The 27,033-nt window shown below is 40.6% G+C and overlaps 1 protein-coding gene across 2 annotated transcripts in view; it reads left to right on the top strand.

Annotated features, from left to right (window-relative positions):
* Window positions 1-23,818, top strand: part of ubb (ubiquitin B) — a 59,875-nt gene extending 36,057 nt beyond the window's left edge. Inside the window, exons 4-5 of one of the 2 annotated variants that reach the window (XM_047379349.1) lie at window positions 7,863-8,318; window positions 22,942-23,818. In XM_047379349.1, coding sequence (XP_047235305.1) covers window positions 7,863-8,318; window positions 22,942-23,636 — 1,151 coding nt within the window. In that variant the 3' untranslated portion in view covers window positions 23,637-23,818. Of the gene's footprint in view, window positions 1-7,704; window positions 7,760-7,859; window positions 8,473-22,941 lie in introns of those variants that run through there. The other variant, XM_047379348.1, reaches the window with a different exon arrangement.
* The last annotated feature ends 3,215 nt before the right edge of the window (window positions 23,819-27,033 follow it).

Below are 27,033 nucleotides of genomic sequence, written 5' to 3'. Positions count from 1 at the left end.
TTAAAGTTGTCATTGTGCTTTTGTGAATTATCAGAAGTAGAAGCCACAATTTCCGGGTTTCCTGAAATATTTACCGACATTTTTTCTTGTCAGTACTGGTATTTTCAATGTAACAAGTGTTATGGTTCAAAGACATTCAGCATTTGAAGACCCTGACACTGAGGTTAACCAATGAAACAGCCCCTGAACAACATTTTACACACAGTATTTATACCAGAACATGACAGTGTTATCTCAACTGCAAAGACTATGTTTTTAAGACCAAAACCCTTTCTTGAGTTCAAAGGTGATATGTTATCTAAGGAACAGACGTAACTGCACCTTCCTGACATCGCCCCTAACAGTTGGATATGGTATAACTGTAACCCTGTAACTCTAAGATGAAAAAGTAAATGTTTTAGAAAAGCTACAAGTAACTAAAATTATCATTCCTTTTTTCCTAAAATGGAGTCTCTCATGATTCAATAACAAACACATCATTGCTAGAGTCAATTTGTAACTTGGAAACAGTATACTGAAGTTCTTTTTTTTTTTCTGTTAATCTCATATTCGTCTTACCTCTTTCAGCTGCTTTTCCAGTATGTTGACGCAGAAGCTGAAGGTTTTTCTCGTTCCATCGATGTAGTGAAGCACAATCTTTTAATTTACTTTTTAGGTCTTTTCTATTGAACTGATTTAGACTGGCTCATATATTCAACAAATAGGTCCTGCTGTAAAGCAAAATGAACTTACAATTCTGTCAGGTTACACAGTTCATTTATTAGGATTTCATGTGATAGGTCAACATTAAGTTGATTATACCTTTAAAATATAAAAGGATGCATGTCTTTTTTTTGTTTTTTAGATGTATTAACGCCTGAAAAAACATACAGATTATTAATAACACCCTTAAACACACCCCTGTGTGTTTTAATTGGCTCATTTAAGGCCTTCCCCGTAACACCCTTAAACACACCCCTGTGTTTTAATTGACTCATTTAAGGTATCGCCCCTAATGACGACAAGCAATCAGCATCCACGGTTACGCCCCCTTGGACACACCCCCCTGCTTGACCACATGACCTCCTGCCCACATGGCAACCACATGGCCCCCACCGGAAGTCCCGCCCACCTGTCAAAATGTTTGATGAAAGGGTGTACTTAAATTCTCTCTCACATGATACTGCATGCCCGGTACTCTGGCTGGGCATGCAGTTTGTAAGCTCATTTATCTGGCCCATAGTAAACATCTGAGTTTAAGAAAAACATTTGTTAGCAAAAATTCAGATTGAGTTCTTTTCTAAATACCTCAAAATGTGTCATTATTTGCTTCAGCAAAATGTTTTTTTTTATCAGGGCTAAACTCGGTTTCTCCTCGTCCTTCATTCAGCTTCTAACAAAACTTGACTTAAGTGAGGGGTTACACAGTCTAGGAGTGTCTCAGGGTTGAATTTCACTGTAAGTCGCTCAATGTGGTAGCAGATTGGAGTAGCAATGTTACTTTTCAATATCAGTTCTCAATGACTATAGACCTGTTGCCCTGACTTAAAAAAGCTTAACCAGTTGATAAAGACGGCTGGTTCTGTTCTGGAAACTTCTCTGGAAACTCTGGAGATCATTGTGAATAGAAGGATTCATAAAATGAAGAACATTATGGAGAACCCTGAGCATCCTCTTCATGAGACTGTCCTACAACAACAGAGTGTCATCAGTCAGAGGCTTCTTCAGATCTGCTCTAAGACAGACCACTACAGGAGATCTTTCCTGCCCACAGCCATCAGCATCTACAACAGCTCTTTGAAGAAACCTGTATAATATTAGCTACAACATCATTTCATTTCCCTTTGGGATGAATAAAGTATTTTTAAATTGAATTTAATTGAACTGAATAACTGAACAGGGGACAGATAAACTACTTGAAACTTGGATATCTAAAATAAAACTGATGCATTTGTAAACCTGTCCTGGGTGAGTTCTAGCTCTTTTAGGGCCACCAGGGAAGGAGGACACCAGTAGTTACAAAGTTTGCTTATACCTCATGCCAGCCCTGACTAAATATGTTTAAATAACAAGCATCCAAAGCTTGAGACCTTGACTGGATGGGGGATCAGCCACTGAATATTTTCAAATATATTTTTGGGATTTATCATTAAAACCAAACATGAAAATATCTTGGCAATAATTAGTAGATAATGTAGTCTTTCCCTGATGACTTCAGGATGTTATTTGTTAATATTACCATGAAAATTATGTCTGCTTTGATTTGCTCCTTTAATCACACAATTTATGTGTACCTGGCCTAATGTACTACACAAAGTACATGGTACTGTGATATACAAAATGTTTAAATGAAAAAAATGTCACAGGACAGAGACCCATTATCTCCATGCAGTAGCAAAACATACTTGGTACCATGGGCGATTCTTCTTGTGACAATGGTCTGCATACCCTTTGGTAAATAAAGGGAGACTTCGGTTACAAGACCTCACAGCGTACAGACATTAGGTATAAATATATACACTTTAGAGGAAATAAAGGATAAAGGGACCAGTATGTACTTATAAGGGGGCATATGCTTTTAAATCCTGCCTTTTCACTCTTAAATCATTCAGTTGTGGTCTATATAAAGTGGAACAGACATACTTTGTTCTGAATTCCCTGTTATTGTAGCTCCACAGGCTCCTCTTTTACCCTTTTTCCGAGGTGCATCTGAGAGCAACTTGTTTTGGTTGCAGATTGGAGTAGCGCTGTTACTTTTCAATATCAGTTCTCAATGACTATAGACCTGTTGCCCTGACTTAAAAAAGCTCAACAAGCTGATAATGACGGCTGGTTCTGTTCTGGAGACTCCTCTGGAAACTCTGGAGACCATTGTGCAAAGAAGGATTCTTCATAAAATGAAGAACATTATAGAGAACCCTGAGTATCCTGTCCTACAACAACAGAGTGTCTTCAGTCAGAGGCTTCTTCAGATCTGCTGTAAGACAGAGCGCTACAGGAGATCCTTCCTGCCCACAGCCATCAGCATCTACAACGGCTCTTTGAAGAAACCTGTATAATATTAGCTACAACATCATTTCATTTCCCTTTGGGATGAATAAAGTATTTTTAAATTGAATTTAATTGAACTGAATAACTGAACAGGGGACAGATAAACTACTTGAAACTTGGATATCTAAAATAAAACTGATGCATTTGTAAACTTGTCCTGGGTGAGTTCTAGCTCTTTTAGGGCCACCAGGGAAGGAGGACACCAGTAGTCACAAAGTTTGCTTATACCTCAAGCCAGCCCTGTTTGTGAAATCAAGAAATGGGATTCCCAGTTTTCTCAGAAAATCTCTTGTAGAGCTCATTAATATATTGTAGTTGTAGAAGGAGGGGCTCACCTACTTCTAGAGTCTCTAGAAGTAGAATGGGAGGCAGATCCTTTAGTTATCAGGCTCCTCTCCTATGGAACCAGCTCCCGGTTTTGGTCCGTGAGGCAGACACTGTCTACTTTTAAGGCTAGGCTTAAAACTTTCCTTTTTGATAAAGCTTATAGTTAGAGTGGCTTAGTTTATCAGGGAGGGAGCCTTCCTCCCTCCCTGTTGGATGGAGTAAGGGGGAGTCAGGTTTAGCCTAAACCAGCTCAGTTATGGTTGAGGTGCAAACACCCTCCATTTCTGCTACCTGTATGACCCCTTCTCTTTTCCAATGGTTATAATAAGTCTGACATAGGGAAGTATCCCAATCCTTGTGGTTTTTAGTATAACAATGACCATCAGTGGGACCCTTTGTGGGGTTCCTTGAGACGACATTGTTGTAAATAAGCGCCGTTTAACTAAATAATCTGAACTGAAACTATCTGTGTAGTTATGCTGCTATAGGCTTAGGCTGCTGGAGGACATAATGACCACTTTCACCCTCTTTGCTACATTCTCACACTACTCTCCAATTTTGCATTATTTGCTGTTATTTCAGCTTTTAACTTTGTTTTCTCTCTTTTCTCTTCCTAGAAGCTACACCTGACCCGACTCTGTGTCTACCTGTGACACCTTTCTGGAGAGAGGAATCATCCGAGCTTCTGCTGGCAACAACTTAATGCTCACCCTCTACTGATGATCCACTTGGCCCTGTCTTTTAGTGTTTAACCCTTTCTCTCTCCTAGACATGGAAATTGACTGAGCTTTTACTGTGACTAACTCTATGTGCTCTCTTTAGACTCTAACCCTGAAAACTGGCTCAAAGTTTATCTGTTCTTTCTTTCTAGATGAAACGACTAAAGGAGCGACATCCATTAACATTTACTTTTCCTTCCCATAGAAAGTACTCCTGGATCAGTGCTTCTTTGTTCTTTTTGTCTCTGCTCTGTTCTTTCTCTCAAACCCCCAGTCGGTCGTAGCAGATGGCTGCTCACACTGAGCCTGGTTCTGCTGGAGGTTTCTTCCTGTTAAAAGGGAGTTTTTCCTCTCCACTGTCGCTACATGCATGCTCAGTATGAGGGATTGCTGCAAAGTCAACGCCAGTGACTGTCCACTGTCTCTACATGCTCATCCGGGAGGAGTGAATGCTGCAAGTCACTGACTGGATGCAATCGGCTGGGTTCCCTTAGACAGACAAACTTTTTATCCAATTTGAATAAATAACTGAATCTGACTGCACTGTTCAATGATTAGGATTAATTGGAATGTATGTACCAGAGTTTTGTGAAGTGCTTTGAGACAACATGTGTTGTGAATTGGCGCTATATAAATAAACTGAATGAAAAATTAACTTGGAAACAGCACATAGAATCAGTTCAAAATAAATATAAAAAAGTGAATAATTTGTTGAGATGTCTCGCTGGACAGGAATGGGGAGCTTCAAGAAGTGCGCTGTTGGGAATATATCAGGCTCTCATGAGATCTTCCTTGGATTATGGGTGTATAGCATATATGGCAGCTGCTGACAGCCATTTGAGGAAATTTGATAGTGAACAAACACAAGGGTTAAGAATATGTTGTGGAGCTTTTAGATCATCTCCTTTAGCTGCTTTGCAAGTTGAAATTGGGGAGCTTCCTTTAAGATTAAGAAGATTGAAGCTAATGTATGTGTATTGGGTAAACCTACAGGGACACAATTATGATCATCCAACTAAGGCTGTGCTGCAGGACTGTTGGGAACATCATAAATCTGATTGTAATAGCTTTGGATGGATTGGGGACATAAAAGCTCATAATTTTGGATTGACTCAGTTCCAGTGTAGTTTTATGGTTCCACAGTCACCAATTCCACCATGGTTATTTATCACACCAGAAGTTGATCTGAAATTGGGGGAATTACTTAAAAAGGGAAATACTCCAGATTGGGTTATAGTGAATAATTATTTTGGAAGATTTAAAGATACTATAATTATATATACAGATGGATCTAAAGATCCAAATAGTGCAGAACAGGAGCAGCTGTGAATATCCCACAGCATAAAGTCATGATTAAAAGGAGAACAACTGATCATCTAGCAGTTTTTACAGTTGAATTCTCTGCCATTATGTTAGCTTTAGAATGGTTGCGTGATAATATTAGGGAAGAAAATAAATATATAATTGCATCAGATAGTCAAGCTGAATTATTAAGTATAAAATATGGCAAATCTTGTAGATTAGATTTATTATTAGGTATATATCACTTATTAGTTCAGCTATATAATAAGAAATTTTTTGTTCGATTGGTCTGGATTCCTGCTCAAAACTCCCAGCCTGGTTCATCACTCAAAACCCCAATCACGGGTAAGACTGCCGACCTGACTGCTGTCCAGAAGGCCACTATTGACACCCTCAGCCAAGAGGGTAAGACACAGAAAGAAATTTCTGAACGAATACGCTGTTCCCAGAGTGCTGTATCAAGGCACCTCAGTGGGAAGTCTGTGGGAAGGAAAAAGTGTGGCAGAAAACGCTGCACAACGAGAAGAGGTGACCGGACCCTGAGGAAGATTGTGGAGAAGGGCCGATTCCAGACCTTGGGGGACCTGCGGAAGCAGTGGACTGAGTCTGGAGTAGAAACATCCAGAGCCACCGTGCACAGGCGTGTGCAGGAAATGGGCTACAGGTGCCGCATTCCCCAGGTCAAGCCACTTTTGAACCAGAAACAGCGGCAGAAGCGCCTGACCTGGGCTACAGAGAAGCAGCACTGGACTGTTGCTCAGTGGTCCAAAGTACTTTTTTCAGATGAAAGCAAATTCTGCATGTCATTCGGAAATCAAGGTGCCAGAATCTGGAGGAAGACTGGGGAGAAGGAAATGCCAAAATGCCAGAAGTCCAGTGTCAAGTACCCACAGTCAGTGATGGTCTAGGGTGCCGTGTCAGCTGCTGGTGTTGGTCCACTGTGTTTTATCAAGGGCAGGGTCAATGCAGCTAGCTATCAGGAGATTTTGGAGCACTTCATGCTTCCATCTGCTGAAAAGCTTTATGGAGATGAAGATTTCATTTTTCAGCACGACCTGGCACCTGCTCACAGTGCCAAAACCACTGGTAAATGGTTTACTGACCATGGTATCACTGTGCTCAATTGGCCTGCCAACTCTCCTGACCTGAACCCCATAGAGAATCTGTGGGATATTGTGAAGAGAACGTTGAGAGACTCAAGACCCAACACTCTGGATGAGCTAAAGGCCGCTATCGAAGCATCCTGGGCCTCCATAAGACCTCAGCAGTGCCACAGGCTGATTGCCTCCATGCCACGCCGCATTGAAGCAGTCATTTTTGCAAAAGGATTCCTGACCAAGTATTGAGTGCATAACTGTACATGATTATTTGAAAACTTTTATTTTATTGGTTGGATGAAATATGCTAATTTTGTGAGATAGGAATTTTGGGTTTTCATGAGCTGTATGCCAAAATCATCCGTATTAAGACAATAAAATACCTGAAATATTTCAGTTAGTGTGCAATGAATCTAAAATATATGAATGTTAAATTTTCATCATGACATTATGGAAAATAATGAACTTTATCACAATATGCTAATATTTTGAGAAGGACCTGTATATATATGTGTGTGTGTGTGTGTGTGTGTGTGTGAGTGTGTATGGATGTGAATTCGCACATTCGTGTATATCATTGAGGTTTATCATTGAGGTTTGTATTATTATATTCCCTGTGAGATTATTGATGACCGCACTCCAGCCTGGTAGGTGGCGGTAAATGCACCTTAAATTGGTTGCCTTCCGACAATAAAAAAACAAAAGAAGAAGAAGCAGCAGCAGTTAGACAGCGGAGTTCGCCATCTTTAAGTCGTCGAATAAAAATACCAGAAAACAACTGTAAGTACGTTTCCCCCTTCCCTTTTTATGACACTACAGTCGAATATTTTCTTGGACTGTTTCTGTATTGTTTCATTGTGTTACTTTACGTATTTTTCCAGTTCGTTATATATATATATATATATATATATTTTTTTTTTTTTTAAAGCCAGCTGGCCTCTTGGTGATCACCGGAAAGCCTATGGTGCTTGGCAACCATAAATACTAATTCCGACAATTTGATTGGCAGATTTCTGTTAACTGACAATTTTAAGTAACACCGTTGAACGTAACAACTGGTGTTTCTGAGAAATAGCGAGACGTCATTTCTAGCTGTGTCATCCATCCGAGTGAAAGCAGGAAGGCAAACAATGGCTTTTTACAAAATGGCGTTGATGCTTGAATCGCCGCCCTCCTACCAGTCTGTTCGCTTTGTACGCTTAGCCCTACAGTCTGTAGACTATATTAGCTTGTAGCGTCTGTAGATGCTACATGCTAATGTTGTCAGCCTGTTTCCACAAGTTGGTAAAATCTACGTTCATCTCCTACATAGTTTCTGACAAGCATTATATAAGGTTGTTGAATGTAACACTGTATTTCTTCCCCCCCTTTCCCAAATTCACAGGAGCAAACATGCAGATCTTCGTCAAGACCCTCACTGGTAAGACCATCACTCTGGAGGTGGAGCCCAGCGACACCATCGAGAACGTCAAGGCTAAGATCCAGGACAAGGAAGGCATCCCCCCTGACCAGCAGAGGCTGATCTTTGCTGGCAAGCAGCTGGAAGATGGCCGCACCCTGTCTGACTACAACATCCAGAAGGAGTCCACCCTCCACCTGGTTCTCCGCCTCAGGGGTGGAATGCAGATCTTCGTCAAGACCCTCACTGGCAAGACCATCACTCTGGAGGTGGAGCCCAGCGACACCATCGAGAACGTCAAGGCTAAGATCCAGGACAAGGAAGGCATCCCCCCTGACCAGCAGAGGCTGATCTTTGCTGGCAAGCAGCTGGAAGATGGCCGCACCCTGTCTGACTACAACATCCAGAAGGAGTCCACCCTCCACCTGGTTCTCCGCCTCAGGGGTGGCCAGTAAAAAGAATATAATGAAAAACAATTCCATGTTCTCTTAAACTGCTCCTCATGTTGACATTTAATGTGTGACATGTAAAAGTGCATAAATGTTACAACTTCAGTGACCAAAATGTGTTCATATCACTTAATAAAAGGTTAACCATATTTTTATGGTGGTTTGTCAACAAAACAGAAATTCTTGATCCCAGAAGATCAAATTTTGTTCCAGTGCCTTAAAACAACTGTTGTGCATACAAATGACATTAGAATAAGGCCTAAGGATATAAAGCAGTGATAAGGTACAACACTGACCTATGAAATTGGTTTTCCCTTCAAATGAAAGCAAAGTGTTAAATTGATAAAAACCTAGAAACATCCAGTTTTAGATTAGCTGCATGAGGTATATGTTACTGAAATTACAGATCAGCACTGTTTGAATTGTGTTTAAGACGTTTACATTTTTAATTCAACTTGAACAGAAATGTGTATTCTGCATCATTTTGCATTTGAAAAAAAATTGGACAAATTTGGTAATGAAACTATAATGGCATGGATAATTGTTCAAAAACATTCCAAATTGGTTGGGTATCTAGGGCATAATACCAGCTGGTTCTGCCACAGCTGCTGACCAGGCGTGCCTCCATTTTGGAAATGTCATGACATCACAAGCTTACAGTATCTCATAACTACAGGGGAATATGGGGGGAAAAGGCCCTATACAGAATTCCTCTTGGGGTCCCTTTCTTGTGTAATTTTAATTTGAAGTTAATATACACACCCAATCAATAAATTAGAATATTAAAAGTTTATTCATTTCAGTAACAGCTTGTTAAGTGACACACATTATATAGATCAGTTATACATAGTTGTATATTTTCAAACTTTCTATTATGATTTGCAGCTGATGAAACCACAGCATTTCAGATTTAAATATTACATAACATCAAGAAAAAAACATAATACAGAAATGTGGCCTTAATGAAAGGTATTTTTAATATCTGCTTACAGTTAATTTTCAAAAGGTACTTTTAATCTGTTAAACAAGCCTCATCAGAACGCAGATGCGTAGTTAGACCTGGGCTTCCGGCGCGGAAACCCTGGATGTTTTCTGAATAGCCCCTGACTTCTTGATAGAAGAAATTTAGAAGTATTAAAAAGATGCAGCCACAAAATGGTATTGGACTTTACATTTTTATTTAAAAACAGTCAGGTTTTTTAACTTGTGTTCCATATAATCACGTCCCGCTCCACCTAACCTGACAATGAGTTAAAAGAAGAAGACAAGAAATAGTTATTTAAAGACGGCTGGTTCTGTTCTGAGGACTCCTCTGGAACCTCTGGAGATCATTGTGCAAAGAAGGATTCATAAAATGAAGAACATTATGGAGAACCCTGAGCATCCTCTTCATGAGACTCTTCTACAACAACAGAGTGTCTTCAGTCAGAGGCTTCTTCAGATCTGCTGTAAGACAGACCACTACAAGAGATCCTTCCTGCCCACAGCCATCAGCATCTACAACGGCTCTTTGAAGAAACCTGTATAATATTAGCTACAACATCATTTCATTTCCCTTTGGGATGAATAAAGTATTTTTAAATTGAATTTAATTGAACTGAATAACTGAACGGGACAGATAAACTACTTGAAACTTGGATATCTAAAATAAAACTGATGCATTTGTAAACTTGTCCTGGGTGAGTTCTAGCTCTTTTAGGGCCACCAGGGAAGGAGGACACCAGTAGTCACAAAGTTTGCTTATACCTCAAGCCAGCCCTGTTTGTGAAATCAAGAAATGGGATTCCCAGTTTTCTCAGAAAATCTCTTGTAGAGCTCATTAATATATTGTAGTTGTAGAAGGAAACCCTGGATGTTTTCTGAATAGCCCCTGACTTCTTGATAGAAGAAATTTAGAAGTATTAAAAAGATGCAGCCACAAAATGGTATTGGACTTTACATTTTTATTTAAAAACAATCAGGTTTTTTAACTTGTGTTCCATATAATCACGTCCCGCTCCACCTAACCTGACAATGAGTTAAAAGAAGACAATAAATAGTTATTTGTGCTCTCGCAGCACCACGAATGCGCAACTACACGCACAGCCAGAGACGTACTCTATTCTGGAGAAATCCAGAACAGGAGTTTAAAAGTTACACTCAGCGTCTCAAACAGGTATCATTTCAGAGAAACTGCGGAGCCAACCGGAGAGGGGGAGCCTGGTGGGTTTGTGTTCAGGAACAGGTGGAAGCAGAGCGGTATAACTCAGGAGAAGATAGCAGTAAACCCTGAATGCTGACTCGGAATGAGCTAATTGTATGTTACAGATAATCACTGATTCACCCAGCAAGGCATGAGGTGGAGGTTCACTCTAATGAGCATCTTCAGGGTCACGATGAGGGACTTTCACCTGAGCTACAGGTGAAGTTAAATGATCAGTGATAGAAAACAGTAGATACCTTCTCTGTGAGTTTCTAGCGGGATTTGCATCATAATGTGAAAATATCTGGTCCTTTACTTCAGTCAAAATAAAAGCATTTAATCCTAACGTAGCTGAACACATGAAAAGGTCCTTCAGATCAACACATTGGATCTCATGGCTGCAGCAGGTCTTAGAGTCTAGTTCTACATGTAGACAGAACCAGGTGTTGCTCAATAAACCAGGAAAATATCTCCTAGTTCCAATAAGACGTAGTAGAAAGTTCAAAAGTAAACCTCCCTCTTCTCTTTCATATCTTCTGTGCTGATTCTAAACATAAAGCTCTGGCTTTAAAGATGCAGGATAATTAAGAAATAAATCATAGCAATTAATCACAGGTGGACCATTGATTAGTTAACTATTTTATTTTTCTGAATTACACATGTAATATTATATAAACTAAACTAATTAAACAAGGATACAGTTTTACTGTGGATTTCGTCTCTTCTTTTTGCGGATGACGTGGTCCTGCTGGCCCCCTCTAGCCAAGACCTACAGCATGCGCTGTGGCGGTTCGCAGCCGAGTGTGAAGCGGCTGGGATGAGGATCAGCTCCTCCAAGTCCGAGGCCATGGTACTCGACCGGAAAATGGTGGCTTGTCCTCTTCAGGTTGGAGGGGAGTTCCTGCCTCAAGTGGAGGAGTTTAAGTATCTCGGGGTCTTGTTCACGAGTGAGGGAAGAATGGAGTGGGAGATCGACAGACGGATCGGTGCAGCTGCCACAGTAATGGGGGCGCTGTGCCGGTCCGTTGTGGTGAAGAGAGAGCTGAGCCGAAAAGCAAAGCTCTCAATTTACTGGTCGGTCTACGTTCCTACCCTCACCTATGGCCATGAACTTTGGGTCATGACCGAAAGAACGAGATCACGGATACAAGCGGCTGAAATGAGCTTCCTCCGTAGGGTGGCTGGGCACTCCCTTAGAGATAGGGTGAGGAGCTCGGCCATCCAGGAGGGGCTCGGAGTAGAGCTGCTGCTCCTCCACATTGAGAGGAGCCAGTTGAGGTGGCTCGGGCATCTATACCGGATGCCTCCTGGACGCCTTCCTCGGGAGGTGTTCCAGGCACGTCCCACCGGGAGGAGGCCCAGGGGACGGCCCAGGACACGCTGGAGGGACTATGTCTCTCGGCTGGCCTGGGAACGCCTTGGGCTCCCCCTGGAGGAGCTGGAGGAGGTGTCTGGAGAGAGGGACGTCTGGGCGTCTCTGCTGAGTCTGTTGCCCCCGCGACCCGGTCCTGGATAAGCGGAAGACGACGAACGAACGAACGAACGAACAGTTTTACTGTACATACATACCGAATATATGCAGTTATTAATAACTGTAATATTAGTACTGATAAGGCCCAGGATGAGGCTCTATGCTATATTTTAAACACCACAACTTAACACTCTTTCCTCTCAAAGTGTTTAATAGTAAGAACTGCACTAATGTCTCACATGCTCAGTGCAGAACAAAAGACTGTGTTGTAAAATGTTTATTTTATTATTTTTGGCTGGCAAAATTTCTTCAGAAGTGGAAGCAAGGGCTGAAAAGATGGCGATAAAAGAGAACAAGTTCATAAAAGAAGGAACCATTTTAAGAAATAATATGTGTTAAAATAAATAATAATAAAATAAATGTGTTTTAGGATTTTACCATTTGACTAAAATTTAGGAAAATCAACTTTATACCACTTTCCTTTTTTGAAATATAAGAATAAAGGCAATGGAGCCTCAGGAGTGAAACACTTTGATAAAAATGTAATGTTTAAAAAAGTCATTTATGTACAGGTCCTTCTCAAAATATTAGCATATTGTGATAAAGTTCATTATTTTCCATAATGTCATGATGAAAATTTAACATTCATATATTTTAGATTCATTGCACACTAACTGAAATATTTCAGGTCTTTTATTGTCTTAATACGGATGATTTTGGCATACAGCTCATGAAAACCCAAAATTCCTATCTCACAAAATTAGCATATTTCATCCAACCAATAAAATAAAAGTGTTTTTAATACAAAAAACGTCAACCTTCAAATAATCATGTACAGTTATGCACTCAATACTTGGTCGGGAATCCTTTGGCAGAAATGACTGCTTCAATGCGGCGTGGCATGGAGGCAATCAGCCTGTGGCACTGCTGAGGTCTTATGGAGGCCCAGGATGCTTCGATAGCGGCCTTTAGCTCATCCAGAGTGTTGGGTCTTGAGTCTCTCAATGTTCTCTTCACAATATCCCACAGATTCTCTATGGGGTTCAGGTCAGGAGAGTTGGCAGGCCAATTGAGCACAGTGATACCATGGTCAGTAAACCATTTACCAGTGGTTTTGGCACTGTGAGCAGGTGCCAGGTCGTGCTGAAAAATGAAATCTTCATTTCCATAAAGCTTTTCAGCAGATGGAAGCATGAAGTGCTCCAAAATCTCCTGATAGCTAGCTGCATTGACCCTGCCCTTGATAAAACACAGTGGACCAACACCAGCAGCTGACACGGCACCCCAGACCATCACTGACTGTGGGTACTTGACACTGGACTTCTGGCATTTTGGCATTTCCTTCTCCCCAGTCTTCCTCCAGACTCTGGCACCTTGATTTCCGAATGACATGCAGAATTTGCTTTCATCCGAAAAAAGTACTTTGGACCACTGAGCAACAGTCCAGTGCTGCTTCTCTGTAGCCCAGGTCTGGGGAATGCGGCACCTGTAGCCCATTTCCTGCACACGCCTGTGCACGGTAGCTCTGGATGTTTCTACTCCACACTCAGTCCACTGCTTCCGCAGGTCCCCCAAGGTCTGGAATCGGCCCTTCTCCACAATCTTCCTCAGGGTTCGGTCACCTCTTCTCGTTGTGCAGCGTTTTCTGCCACTCTTTTTCCTTCCCACAGACTTCCCACTGAGGTGCCTTGATACAGCACTCTGGGAACAGCCTATTCGTTCAGAAATGTCTTTCTGTGTCTTACCCTCTTGCTTGAGGGTGTCAATAGTGGCCTTCTGGACAGCAGTCAGGTCGGCAGTCTTACCCATGATTGGGGTTTTGAGTGATGAACCAGGCTGGGAGTTTTAAAGGCCTCAGGAATCTTTTGCAGGTGTTTAGAGTTAACTCGTTGATTCAGATGATTAGGTTCATAGCTCGTTTAGAGACCCTTTTAATGATATGCTAATTTTGTGAGATAGGAATTTTGGGTTTTCATGAGCTGTATGCCAAAATCATCCGTATTAAGACAATAAAAGACCTGAAATATTTCAGTTAGTGTGCAATGTATCTAAAATATATGAATGTTAAATTTTCATCATGACATTATGGAAAATAATGAACTTTATCACAATATGCTAATATTTTGAGAAGGACCAGTAGATGACAAAAGAAGCTCATTTATCTGGTCCATAGTTAACATCTCTGAGTTTAAGAAAAACATTTGTTAGCAAAAATTCTGATTAAGTTCTTTTCTAAATACCTCAAAATGTGTCATTATTTGCTTCAGCAAAATGTTTTTTTTTATCAGGGCTAAACTCGGTTTCTCCTCGTCCTTCATTCAGCTTCTAACAAAACTTGACTTAAGTGAGGGGTTACACAGTCTAGGAGTGTCTCAGGGTTGAATTTCACTGTAAGTTGTAGGTGAATATTGATTCTAGAACTGCTCCGCTCAATGTGGTAGCAGATTGGAGTAGCAATGTTACTTTTCAATATCAGTTCTCAATGACTATAGACCTGTTGCCCTGACTTAAAAAAGCTCAACAAGCTGATAAAGACGGCTGGTTCTGTTCTGGAGACTCCTCTGGAAACTCTGGAGATCATTGTGCAAAGAAGGATTCATAAAATGAAGAACATTATAGAGAACCCTGAGCATCCTCTTCATGAGACTCTTCTACAACAACAGAGTGTCTTCAGTCAGAGGCTTCTTCAGATCTGCTCTAAGATAGACCACTACAGGAGATCTTTCCTGCCCACAGCCATCAGCATCTACAACGGCCCTTTGAAGGAACCTGTATAATATTAGCTACAACATAATTTCATTTCCCTTTGGGATGAATAAAGTATTTTTAAATTGAATTTAATTTAACTGAATAACTGAACAGGGGACAGATAAACTACTTGAAACTTGGATATCTAAAATAAAACTGATGCATTTGTAAACTTGTCCTGGGTGAGTTCTAGCTCTTTTAGGGCCACCAGGGAAGGAGGACACCAGTAGTCACAAAGTTTGCTTATACCTCAAGCCAGCCCTGTTTGTGAAATCAAGAAATGGGATTCCCAGTTTTCTCAGAAAATCTCTTGTAGAGCTCATTAATATATTGTAGTTGTAGAAGGAGGGGCTCACCTACTTCTAGAGTCTCTAGAAGTACAGGTCCTTCTCAAAATATTAGCATATTGTGATAAAGTTCATTATTTTCCATAATGTCATGATGAAAATTTAACATTCATATATTTTAGATTCATTGCACACTAACTGAAATATTTCAGGTCTTTTATTGTCTTAATACGGATGATTTTGGCATACAGCTCATGAAAACCCAAAATTCCTATCTCACAAAATTAGCATATTTCATCCGACCAATAAAAGAAAAGTGTTTTTAATACAAAAAACTTCAACCTTCAAATAATCATGTACAGTTATACACTCAATACTTGGTCGGGAATCCTTTTACAGAAATGACTGCTTCAATGCGGCGTGGCATGGAGGCAATCAGCCTGTGGCACTGCTGATGTCTTATGGAGGCCCAGGATGCTTCGATAGCGGCCTTTAGCTCATCCAGAGTGTTGGGTCTTGAGTCTCTCAACGTTCTCTTCACAATATCCCACAGATTCTCTATGGGGTTCAGGTCAGGAGAGTTGGCAGGCCAATTGAGCACAGTGATACCATGGTCAGTAAACCATTTACCAGTGGTTTTGGCACTGTGAGCAGGTGCCAGGTCGTGCTGAAAAATGAAATCTTCATCTCCATAAAGCTTTTCAGCAGATGGAAGCATGAAGTGCTCCAAAATCTCCTGATAGCTAGCTGCATTGACCCTGCCCTTGATAAAACACAGTGGACCAACACCAGCAGCTGACACGGCACCCCAGACAATCACTGACTGTGGGTACTTGACACTGGACTTCTGGCATTTTGGCATTTCCTTCTCCCCAGTCTTCCTCCAGACTCTGGCACCTTGATTTCCGAATGACATGCAGAATTTGCTTTCATCCGAAAAAAGTACTTTGGACCACTGAGCAACAGTCCAGTGCTGCTTCTCTGTAGCCCAGGTCAGGCGCTTCTGCCGCTGTTTCTGGTTCAAAAGTGGCTTGACCTGGGGAATGCGGCACCTGTAGCCCATTTCCTGCACACGCCTGTGCACGGTGGCTCTGGATGTTTCTACTCCAGACTCAGTCCACTGCTTCCGCAGGTCCCCCAAGGTCTGGAATCGGCCCTTCTCCACAATCTTCCTCAGGGTCCGGTCACCTCTTCTCATTGTGCAGCGTTTTCTGCCACACTTTTTCCTTCCCACAGACTTCCCACTGAGGTGCCTTGATACAGCACTCTGGGAACAGCCTATTCGTTCAGAAATGTCTTTCTGTGTCTTACCCTCTTGCTTGAGGGTGTCAATAGTGGCCTTCTGGACAGCAGTCAGGTCGGCAGTCTTACCCATGATTGGAGTTTTGAGTGATGAACCAGGCTGGGAGTTTTAAAGGCCTCAGGAATCTTTTGCAGGTGTTTAGAGTTAACTCGTTGATTCAGATGATTAGGTTCATAGCTCGTTTAGAGACCCTTTTAATAATATGCTAATTTTGTGAGATAGGAATTTTGGGTTTTCATGAGCTGTATGCCAAAATCATCCGTATTAAGACAATAAAAGACCTGAAATATTTCAGTTAGTGTGCAATGAATCTAAAATATATGAATGTTAAATTTTCATCATGACATTATGGAAAATAATGAACTTTATCACAATATGCTAATATTTTGAGAAGGACCTGTAGAATGGGAGGCAGATCCTTTAGTTATCAGGCTCCTCTCCTATGGAACCAGCTCCCGGTTTTGGTCCGTGAGGCAGACACCCTGTCTACTTTTAAGGCTAGGCTTAAAACTTTCCTTTTTGATAAAGCTTATAGTTACAGTGGCTTAGTTTATCAGGGAGGGAGCCTTCCTCCCTCCCTGTTGGATGGAGTAAGGGGGAGTCAGGTTTAGCCTAAACCGGCTGTTATGGTTGAGGTGCAAACACCCTCCATTTCTGCTACCTGTAAGACCCCTTCTCTTTTCCAATGGTTATAATCAGTCTGACATAGGGAAGTATCCCAATCCTTGTGGTTTATAGTATAACAATGACCATCAGTGGGACCCTTTGTGGGGTGCCTTGAGACGACATTGTTGTAAATAAGCGCCGTTTAACTAAATAATCTGAACTGAAACTATCTGTGTAGTTTTGCTGCTATAGGCTTAGGCTGCTGGAGGACATAATGACCACTTTCACTCTCTTCGCTACATTCTCACACTACTCTCCAATTTTGCATTATTTGCTGTTATTTCAGCTTTTAACTTTGTTTTCTCTCTTTTCTCTTCCTAGAAGCCACACCTGGCCTGACTCTGTGTCTACCTGTGTCACCTTTCTGGAGAGAGGAATCATCCGAGCTTCTGCTGGCAACAACTTAATGCTCACCCTCTACTGATGATCCACTTGGCCCTGTCTTTTAGTGTTTAACCCTTTCTCTCTCCTAGACATGGAAATTGACTGAGCTTTTACTGTGACTAACTCTATGTGCTCTCTTTAGACTCTAACCCTGAAAACTGGCTCAAAGTTTATCTGTTCTTTCTTTCTAGATGAAACGACTAAAGGAGCGACATCCATTAACATTTACTTTTCCTTCCCATAGAAAGGACTCCTGGATCAGTGCTTCTTTGTTCTCTTTGTGTCTCTGCTCTGTTCTTTCTCTCAAAGCCCCAGTCGGTCATAGCAGATGGCTGCTCACACTGAGCCTGGTTCTGCTGGAGGTTTCTTCCTGTTAAAAGGGAGTTTTTCCTCTCCACTGTCGCTACATGCATGCTCAGTATGAGGGATTGCTGCAAAGTCAACGCCAGTGACTGTCCACTGTCTCTACATCCTCATCCGGGAGGAGTGAATGCTGCAAGTCACTGACTGGATGCAATCTGCCGGGTTCCCTTAGATAGAAATTTGTTGAGATGTCTCGCTGGACAGGAATGGGGAGCTTCAAGAAGTGCGCTGTTGGGAATATATCAGGCTCTCATGAGATCTTCCTTGGATTATGGGTGTATAGCATATATGGCAGCTGCTGACAGCCATTTGAGGAAATTTGATAGTGAACAAACACAAGGGTTAAGAATATGTTGTGGAGCTTTTAGATCATCTCCTTTAGCTGCTTTGCAAGTTGAAATTGGTGAGCTTCCTTTAAGATTAAGAAGATTGAAGTTAATGTATGTGTATTGGGTAAACCTACAGGGACACGTCAGCAACTAAAATCGATACTAAATAGAGAGAAAATAGTATTTTCTGTGATAAATCTTTTAGGAAATGATTCAAATTATGTTAGAAATAATATATATATATATATATATATGTATATATATATATATATATATATATATATATATATATATATATATATGTGTGTGTGTGTGTGTGAGCGTGTATGGATGTGAATTCGCACATTCGTGTATATCATTGAGGTTTATCATTGAGGTTTGTATTATTATATTCCCTCTGAGATTATTGATGACCACACTCCAGCCTGGTAGGTGGCGGTAAATGCACCTTAAATTGGTTGCCTTCTGCCAATAAAAAAACAAAAGAAGAAGAAGCAGCAGCAGCAGTTAGACAGAGGAGTTTGCCATCTTTAAGTCGTCGAATAAAAATACCAGAAAACAACTGTAAGTACGTTTCCCCCTTCCATTTTTATGACACTATACAGTCGAATGTTTTTTTGGACTGTTTCTGTATTGTTTCATTGTGTTCCACATCACAAAGGTCCTAGAGAAACTCCTGTTGGCCCACCTGAGTAAGCAAGCAGTAAACCATCAGGACCCCCTTCAGTTTGCTTATTGCTGTGGAGTTGGAGTTGAAGATGCCATCATACACCTGCTTCAACAAACCCACTGGACAAAGCCAGCAGCACTGTGAGGATCATGTTCTTTGATTTCTCCAGAACATTTAAAACAATTCAATCTAATTTACTTTGTCAGAAACTCCAGAAGACTCAGGTGGAGGCCTCAACAATCTCCTGGATCAAAGACTACCTGACAAACAGACCACAGTTTGTGAGACTGAAGGGTTGTGAGTCTAACCAGGTAGTCAGCAGCACAGGAGCACCACAGGGGACTGTACTCTCACCATTCCTTTTCACTCTGTACACCTCAGACTTCCAGTACAAGACAGACTCCTGACATCTGCAGAAATACTCGGATGATTCTGCAGTCGTGGGGTGGATCAGAGATGGACAAGAAGATGAGTACAGGAAGGTGGTGGACCGCTTTGTGGCATGGTGTGGAAACAATCATCTCAACTTGAACGTGAATAAAACAAAGGAGATGATTGTAGATTTTAAGAAAAACAAGAATAGATCAGACACTATTTCCATCATGGGAAAAGAAGTGGAGGTGGTGGAGGAGTATAAATACCTCGATGTTCACCTGGACAACAGACTGGAGTGGAGATGCAACTATGAAGCTGTCTACAAGAAGGGACAGAGCAGACTGTACTTCTTGAGGAAGCTATGGTCCTTTGGTGTTTGCAGCAAGATGCTGCATATCTTCTATAAGTGTTGTGGAAAGTGTGATCTCTTCTACCATCATCTCCTGGGGAAGCAGCATCAGAGCCAGGGACTTAAAAAAGCTCAACAAGCTGATAATGACGGCTGGTTCTGTTCTGGAGACTCCTCTGGAACCTCTAGAGATCATTGTATCATTGTGCAAAAAAGGATTCATAAAATGAAGAACATTATAGAGAACCCTGAGCATCCTGTCCTACAACAACAGAGTGTCTTCAGTCAGAGGCTTCTTCAGATCTGCTCTAAGACAGACCACTACAGGAGATCTTTCCTGCCCACAGCCATCAGCATCTACAACAGCTCTTTGAAGAAACCTGTATAATATTAGCTACAACATCATTTCATTTCCCTTTGGGATGAATAAAGTATTTTTAAATTGAATTTAATTGAACTGAATAACTGAACAGGGGACAGATAAACTACTTGAAACTTGGATATCTAAAATAAAACTGATGCATTTGTAAACCTGTCCTGGGTGAGTTCTAGCTCTTTTAGGGCCACCAGGGAAGGAGGACACCAGTAGTCACAAAGTTTGCTTATACCTCATGCCAGCCCTGACTAAATATGTTTTAAATAACAAGCATCCAAAGCTTGAGACCTTGACTGGATGGGGGATCAGCCACTGAATATTTTCAAATATATTTTTGGGATTTATCATTAAAACCAAACATGAAAATATCTTGGCAATAATTAGTAGATAATGTAGTCTTTCCCTGATGACTTCAGGATGTTATTTGTTAATATTACCATGAAAATTATGTCTGCTTTGATTTGCTCCTTTAATCACACAATTTATGTGTACCTGGCCTAATGTACTACACAAAGTACATGGTACTGTGATATACAAAATGTTAAAAATGTAAAAAATGTCACAGGACAGAGACCCATTATCTCCATGCAGTAGCAAAACATACTTGGTACCATGAGCGATTCTTCTTGTGACAATGGTCTGCATACCCTTTGGTAAATAAAGGGAGACTTCGGTTACAAGACCTCACAGTGTACAGACATTAGGTATAAATATATACACTTTAGAGGAAATAAAGGATAAAGGGACCAGTATGTACTTATAAGGGGGCATATGCTTTGAAATCCTGCCTTTTCACTCTTAAATCATTCAGTTGTGGTCTATATAAAGTGGAACAGACATACTTTGTTCTGAATTCCCTGTTATTGTAGCTCCACAAGCTCCTCTTTTACCCTTTTTCCGAGGTGCATCTGAGAGCAACTTGTTTTGGTGCGGTCTCTTTAAATGTTACTCAGGCACTTCACACTCCGCCCCCCTCCAGGTCAGATTGCTGCACTGCAATCCCTTCAGCCATTTTTGTAGTTTGATAACAATTAACTAGCGCCGCAGAAACAAGACAAAAACAATGCATAACTGTTAATGTAATAATACTATTCAAAACACGTAGTACAGTTATGTCCTCAAGGAGCTAAAAGCAGCATACAGCACTAACATAAGCAGAAGGCACAATGCTACTGCTATCAAAACAATAGCCAGAAAGTCACACAAACACACATAACACACATAAATTCATGTCTAAAATAAATTTTGCTGTTATTTTAGTGTTATTTGAGGTTTACCACTTTGCTGGGTACTTCGCTTCCACAGACAGAAGGAACTGACCCCTTAATCAGATGAAGTCTTTCAGCAGATCCTTCTTGATACTGGCGGAGGTTGCTGGATAATTCGTCCTTGAAGTGAGGAAAATAGGAATTTCCCCACTAATGTGGGAACATTTCCTTGAAAAATAAAATTTAGCCAGGCACTTCAGCGAGGTTCTGATGCTGGGGGACAGTGTAATGAATTTTGTGGGTTAATACACCCAGAAATAGAACCAAACTTATCTTCTTGAGGCATACTTGAGCTTGGACTACAAAATCACAGTGAGAAATAAATATGGCGGATACGCGAAATTGATCAGCCGGAAGTCCATGACATACTTAGCTGTTCTGCAGCAAATACTGTGATGTAACAGTTGTAAAAACCTAACAGATGATAGAGAAAAGTGAACGGGCCGAAAATTTAAGGTTTATACTGTGCAATAGGATCAACCAATGAAACATCATCCACTTCAGGAGTGTGAACCCATTATCTTAACCATCAACTAATTAATCTGAACTACATTTTTACAACTTATTTGAGCCTGATAAGACAGCACAGTATAGGCCCCTCTATGTCTTCAGGGAGCTGGGGGTACCTTCCATTACATGTTTTGTGTAATTTTACTAGTCTCTCTTAAGGAATCTTGATTGCATTTGATCTTCTGAAGTTCAGGATTTGACACACTACAAATTTGAACAGGATTGTTCTACACATGCTTAATCTGATAAAAATGTTTTCTTATTTGTTTTTAAACACAGGTTTGGTTTGTGAAGCCTGTTTGTGAAATCAAGAAATGGGATTCCCAGTTTTCTCAGAAAATCTCTTGCAGAGCTCATTAATATATTGTAGTTGTAGAAGGAGGAGCTCACCCAGGTTAGCATTTACTCAACAACCGCCACTGGCGCTACTTGTATTAAAAGGTTTGTTAACCACAATTTTCTCACAGTTCATGGCTTGAAGATAATATATCATTTTGAGTATTATTTTATGTTTTAATGTTTGTGTGACGTTACGTATAAAACAGAGCAAAAAGATAAAACTATTTAATCCAAAACAATGCTGGACAACACTGGGGACTATTTTTATGAGCGGATGAATATCACATGATGGGCGCATGGACAGTATAAATATCCCCGTCTCCCCAGGAACAGCAGTTAGACAGCGGAGTTCGCCATCTTTAAGTCGTCGAATAAAAAATACCAGAAAACAACTGTAAGTACGTTTCCCCCTTCCCTTTTTATGACACTATACAGTCGAATATTTTTTTGGACTGTTTCTGTATTGTGTTAGTTTACGTCTTTTTCCAGTTCGTTATATATGTATATATATATATATATATATATTTTTTTTTTTAAAGCCAGCTGGCCTCTTGGTGATCACCGGAAAGCCTATGGTGCTTGGCAACCATAAATACTAATTCCGACAATTTGATTGGCAGATTTCTGTTAACTGACAATTTTAAGTAACACCGTTGAACGTAACAACTGGTGTTTCTGAGAAATAGCGAGACGTCATTTCTAGCTGTGTCATCCATCCGAGTGAAAGCAGGAAGGCAAACAATGGCTTTTTACAAAATGGCGTTGATGCTTGAATCGCCGCCCTCCTACCAGTCTGTTCGCTTTGTACGCTTAGCCCTACAGTCTGTAGACTATATTAGCATGTAGCGTCTGTAGATGCTACATGCTAATGTTGTCAGCCTGTTTCCACAAGTTGGTAAAATCTACGTTCATCTCCTACATAGTTTCTGACAAGCATTATATAAGGTTGTTGAATGTAACACTGTATTTCTTCCCCCCCTTCCCCAAATTCACAGGAGCAAACATGCAGATCTTCGTCAAGACCCTCACTGGGAAGACCATCACTCTGGAGGTGGAGCCCAGCGACACCATTGAGAACGTGAAGGCCAAGATCCAGGACAAGGAAGGCATCCCCCCTGACCAGCAGAGGCTGATCTTTGCTGGCAAGCAGCTGGAAGATGGCCGCACCCTGTCTGACTACAACATCCAGAAGGAGTCCACCCTCCACCTGGTTCTCCGCCTCAGGGGTGGAATGCAGATCTTCGTCAAGACCCTCACTGGCAAGACCATCACTCTGGAGGTGGAGCCCAGCGACACAATCGAGAACGTCAAGGCTAAGATCCAGGACAAGGAAGGCATCCCCCCTGACCAGCAGAGGCTGATCTTTGCTGGCAAGCAGCTGGAAGATGGCCGCACCCTGTCTGACTACAACATTCAGAAGGAGTCCACCCTCCACCTGGTTCTCCGCCTCAGGGGTGGAATGCAGATCTTCGTCAAGACCCTCACTGGCAAGACCATCACTCTGGAGGTGGAGCCCAGCGACACCATCGAGAACGTCAAGGCTAAGATCCAAGACAAGGAAGGCATCCCCCCTGACCAGCAGAGGCTGATCTTTGCTGGCAAGCAGCTGGAAGATGGCCGCACCCTGTCTGACTACAACATCCAGAAGGAGTCCACCCTCCACCTGGTTCTCCGCCTCAGGGGTGGCCAGTAAATTAATGATTTTACTCATTCAACATATCAAATGCACCTAATAATAAAGCAAGATCACAATGAATGTGTATTTCTTTCCTCTAAATATGTCAAGTTAATTGCATCTATAAGAATAGCTTAAATGGTTTATGTAACTGAGTTGATTGTATCCTGTTTAATAAAAACCTATTTCTTTGCCCTCAATTGTTTTGCCAAAAGCAGATCATGTAGAAAACCACCAGATGGCACTCTTGCCACTAACTTTCTTAGCTGAACAGGATAGAAAAGTGGCTTTATTTGTCTCAAACATTTTGAGTAAAAATATTTTTATTTTCAGCAACATGCAAAAGCTGCACGTTATGCATCATGTACTCTATTCCCATTTAGGGTCTATAGCTTATCTTTTCAGCTGGTAGTGGGTTCTACTTGCACTTTCAGGATGCTAGTCATCAGGTCTGGAGATGTATTACAACTTTCTCTTGCAGACAAACTTAAGGTATGCAACTACCGCTTTACTGAAAAGCTGAGGATGAGTGAAGATTAATGTATTGCATGTCAGAGAGCTAGCAGAGATGGGAAGTTTCATAGAGCTGATCACCTGACCTAGGATGTGCACAATGTTTAAGGTCTAAGCATTTTAATCTGTGATTTACACACAGTTGAATATAAAGATAAGTGAGTTATTAAACCCCTTTTACAAACTCCTTGTAGCAACATTTAAAAAAAATAAATACATTTTAAGTCAGGATAATTTGAAAGAACCATGTGATATTTTATTCCACTTGATATTTAGCAAGTGTGAGCAATTCTAGAAGAGCAGAATTCAAAGCAATATCTGTGACAAGCATTCATGACTGGACAAAACAGGGAAGGATCAATGTGCAATTGTTGCTAGGATCATTATTAGGATATTGCAACACAAGTGAAAAATTATTTAAACTGGAAAACTTGTAACAATCTACATTCCCTATACCTTGAGGTCAGACTGTGCAGTGCTCAGAGAAATAAACTCTTGGTTCAAGGTACATTCCTGTAAAAGTATTTAACCCTTACAGATTTGCTTTTTTTCTCACCAAAAAGCTTCACATCAAACATATTTTATTTTCAAAATTACAAAATGCAGTTTCTAAATGATTTCATATTGAAAGGAATAAAATCTATCCAAACCAATCTGGCACTCTATGAAGAACTAAATGCCTTTTAAATCATAACTGTGATTACCCACATATTTTGGAAAGCTGAGTTCAATGTTTCTAGCCACACCCAGGATTGATCACTGCCAGATCTGTAGAATCCAGAAATAACATAAAAAACCCTGACAACATGAAGTAGGCTAAAGGACCTAAAAAATTAACACATCATACCCGTACATATGAGAAACTCATTGATGTTAATCAATCTGGAAATAGTTACAAGGTAATTTGTAAGACTTGTGGATTCCAGCAAACGGCATCAAAAGCCATTATGCAGAAATGGAGAAAACAGCAGTCAGCATTCCCATCATACATCCTGTTACATATGGTGCAAAATGAACTTAGCATTTCAGAGAAAGAACCTCATACCTACAGTCAAACAGGGTGATAATGTAATGATTTTGGGTTGATTTGCTGCTTTTGGGACCTTGATGGCTTCCCATAATTGATGAGTCATGAATTCTGCCAAAAATCCTGAAGAACACTTGGAAATTGGAAAGTCAAATTGGAAACTATCAATTTCTACAAATCTACAACAGAATGCCAATAATAATAATAATATTAGAAATAATATTCGTAATCAAGATGCTGGAAAAAGCCAGTGAGTCCAGACCAAAACCCAGTTGAAACTTTGTGGAAGGACATGAGAGCTGATCATAGATGAATACCCCTAATGCACTGGAATAGTGGGTCAAAAGTCCTTCGCCATTAAAAATATATATAGTACAAGGTCATACAAAAAGTGATAATTTTAATCTGTGCTAAAGGTGCGCCTACTTTTGTACTTTGTTTACTTTCTGGTTCAGCATTTCAGTTTAACCTTTTATTTAGAGGAGAACAATGTTATTATGTGAGCACCAGTTGATCCATTATACTCAGATATGTATTGTTTTTCAAATAAAAAAGGGTTTTGTTGTAACTGTAGCTGCTGGATCCTTAACAGACCTAAAGTCTCAAAATTGCTTTGTGATAGCCATGATCAGCCTGCACTGATTTAATAAGTAAAAGTTAAATGTTGGAAAGGATTTTATAACAGATAGTGGTGGAAAAGGGGACTTTATCACAGTTTATCACTGCAGTCAAAAACTGCTAAACCTCACAACCAAGTCCTTAAAGAAGCCACACAGTGTCTCTCAGGGTTCTTGAAAGCTCTCAGTCCTTTCCAAGGCAAGTTTATTTATATAGCACATTTCTGTAGCAAGACAATTCAAAGTGCTTTACATGAAGGAAAAGAAATAAAAAAAAAATAAAATAAAAAAACCATAATAGGCAAAGTACATTACAGTGACATAAAGGTAATTAAAAAATAAAGAGAATAGAATGATGGATAAGAAAATGAAAGGAAAGTTGGGCGAAAAACCTAACTAATAATGTTTAGATAGCACATTCAAAGGCCACTCTAAACAAATAAGTTTTTAATCTTGCTTTGAAGCAACTTAGGGTTTCATCAGTTTTCTGGGAGTTTTTCCCAGATTAGTAGAGCATAAGAACTAAAAGCTGCTTCTCCATGTTTGGTTCTGGTTCTGGGTACGCAGAGTAGATTTGAGCCAGAAGACCTGAGAGGTCTGGTTGGTTGATACACTGACAACAAGTCTGTAATGTATTTTGGTGCTAAGACATTCAGTGATTTATAGACTAACAGAAGTATTTTAAACTCTATTCTCTGAGCCACAGGGAGCCAGTGTAGGGACTTTAGAACCGGGCTGATGTGCTCCACTTTCTTAGTTCTAGTGAGGACGCGGGCAGCAGCGTTCCGGATCAACTGCAGCTGTCTGATCGAGTTTTTAGGCAGACCTGTGAAGACACCGTTGCAGTAATCAATTCTACTAAAGATGAACGCATGAATTAGTTTTTCAAGGTCCTGCTGAGACATTAGTCCTTTAATCCTGGAGATGTTCTTTAGGTGATAGAAGGACGACCTTGTTATTGTCTTTATGTGCCTCTTAAGGTTCAGGTCTGAGTCCATCCTGGGTGTTGTACCCAGGTTTCGAGCCTGATTGGTGGTTTCTAGCTGTATTAACTGAAGCTGTATGCTAACTTTTAAACGCTCTTCCTTTGGTCCAAAGATTATTACTTCAGTTTTGTTTTGATTCAGCTGAAGAAAATTGTGGCCCATCCATGCATTGATTTCTTCTAAGCATTTACCCAGCACTTGAATGGGTTCATAGTCACCTGGTGACATCGTAACGTATAGCTGTGTGCCGTCTGCATAGTTATGATAACTTA

Source organism: Girardinichthys multiradiatus, chromosome 11 (assembly GCF_021462225.1).
Source record: "Girardinichthys multiradiatus isolate DD_20200921_A chromosome 11, DD_fGirMul_XY1, whole genome shotgun sequence".
NCBI lineage: Eukaryota > Metazoa > Chordata > Actinopteri > Cyprinodontiformes > Goodeidae > Girardinichthys > Girardinichthys multiradiatus.
This window is presented reverse-complemented; position numbering and strand designations above follow the sequence as displayed.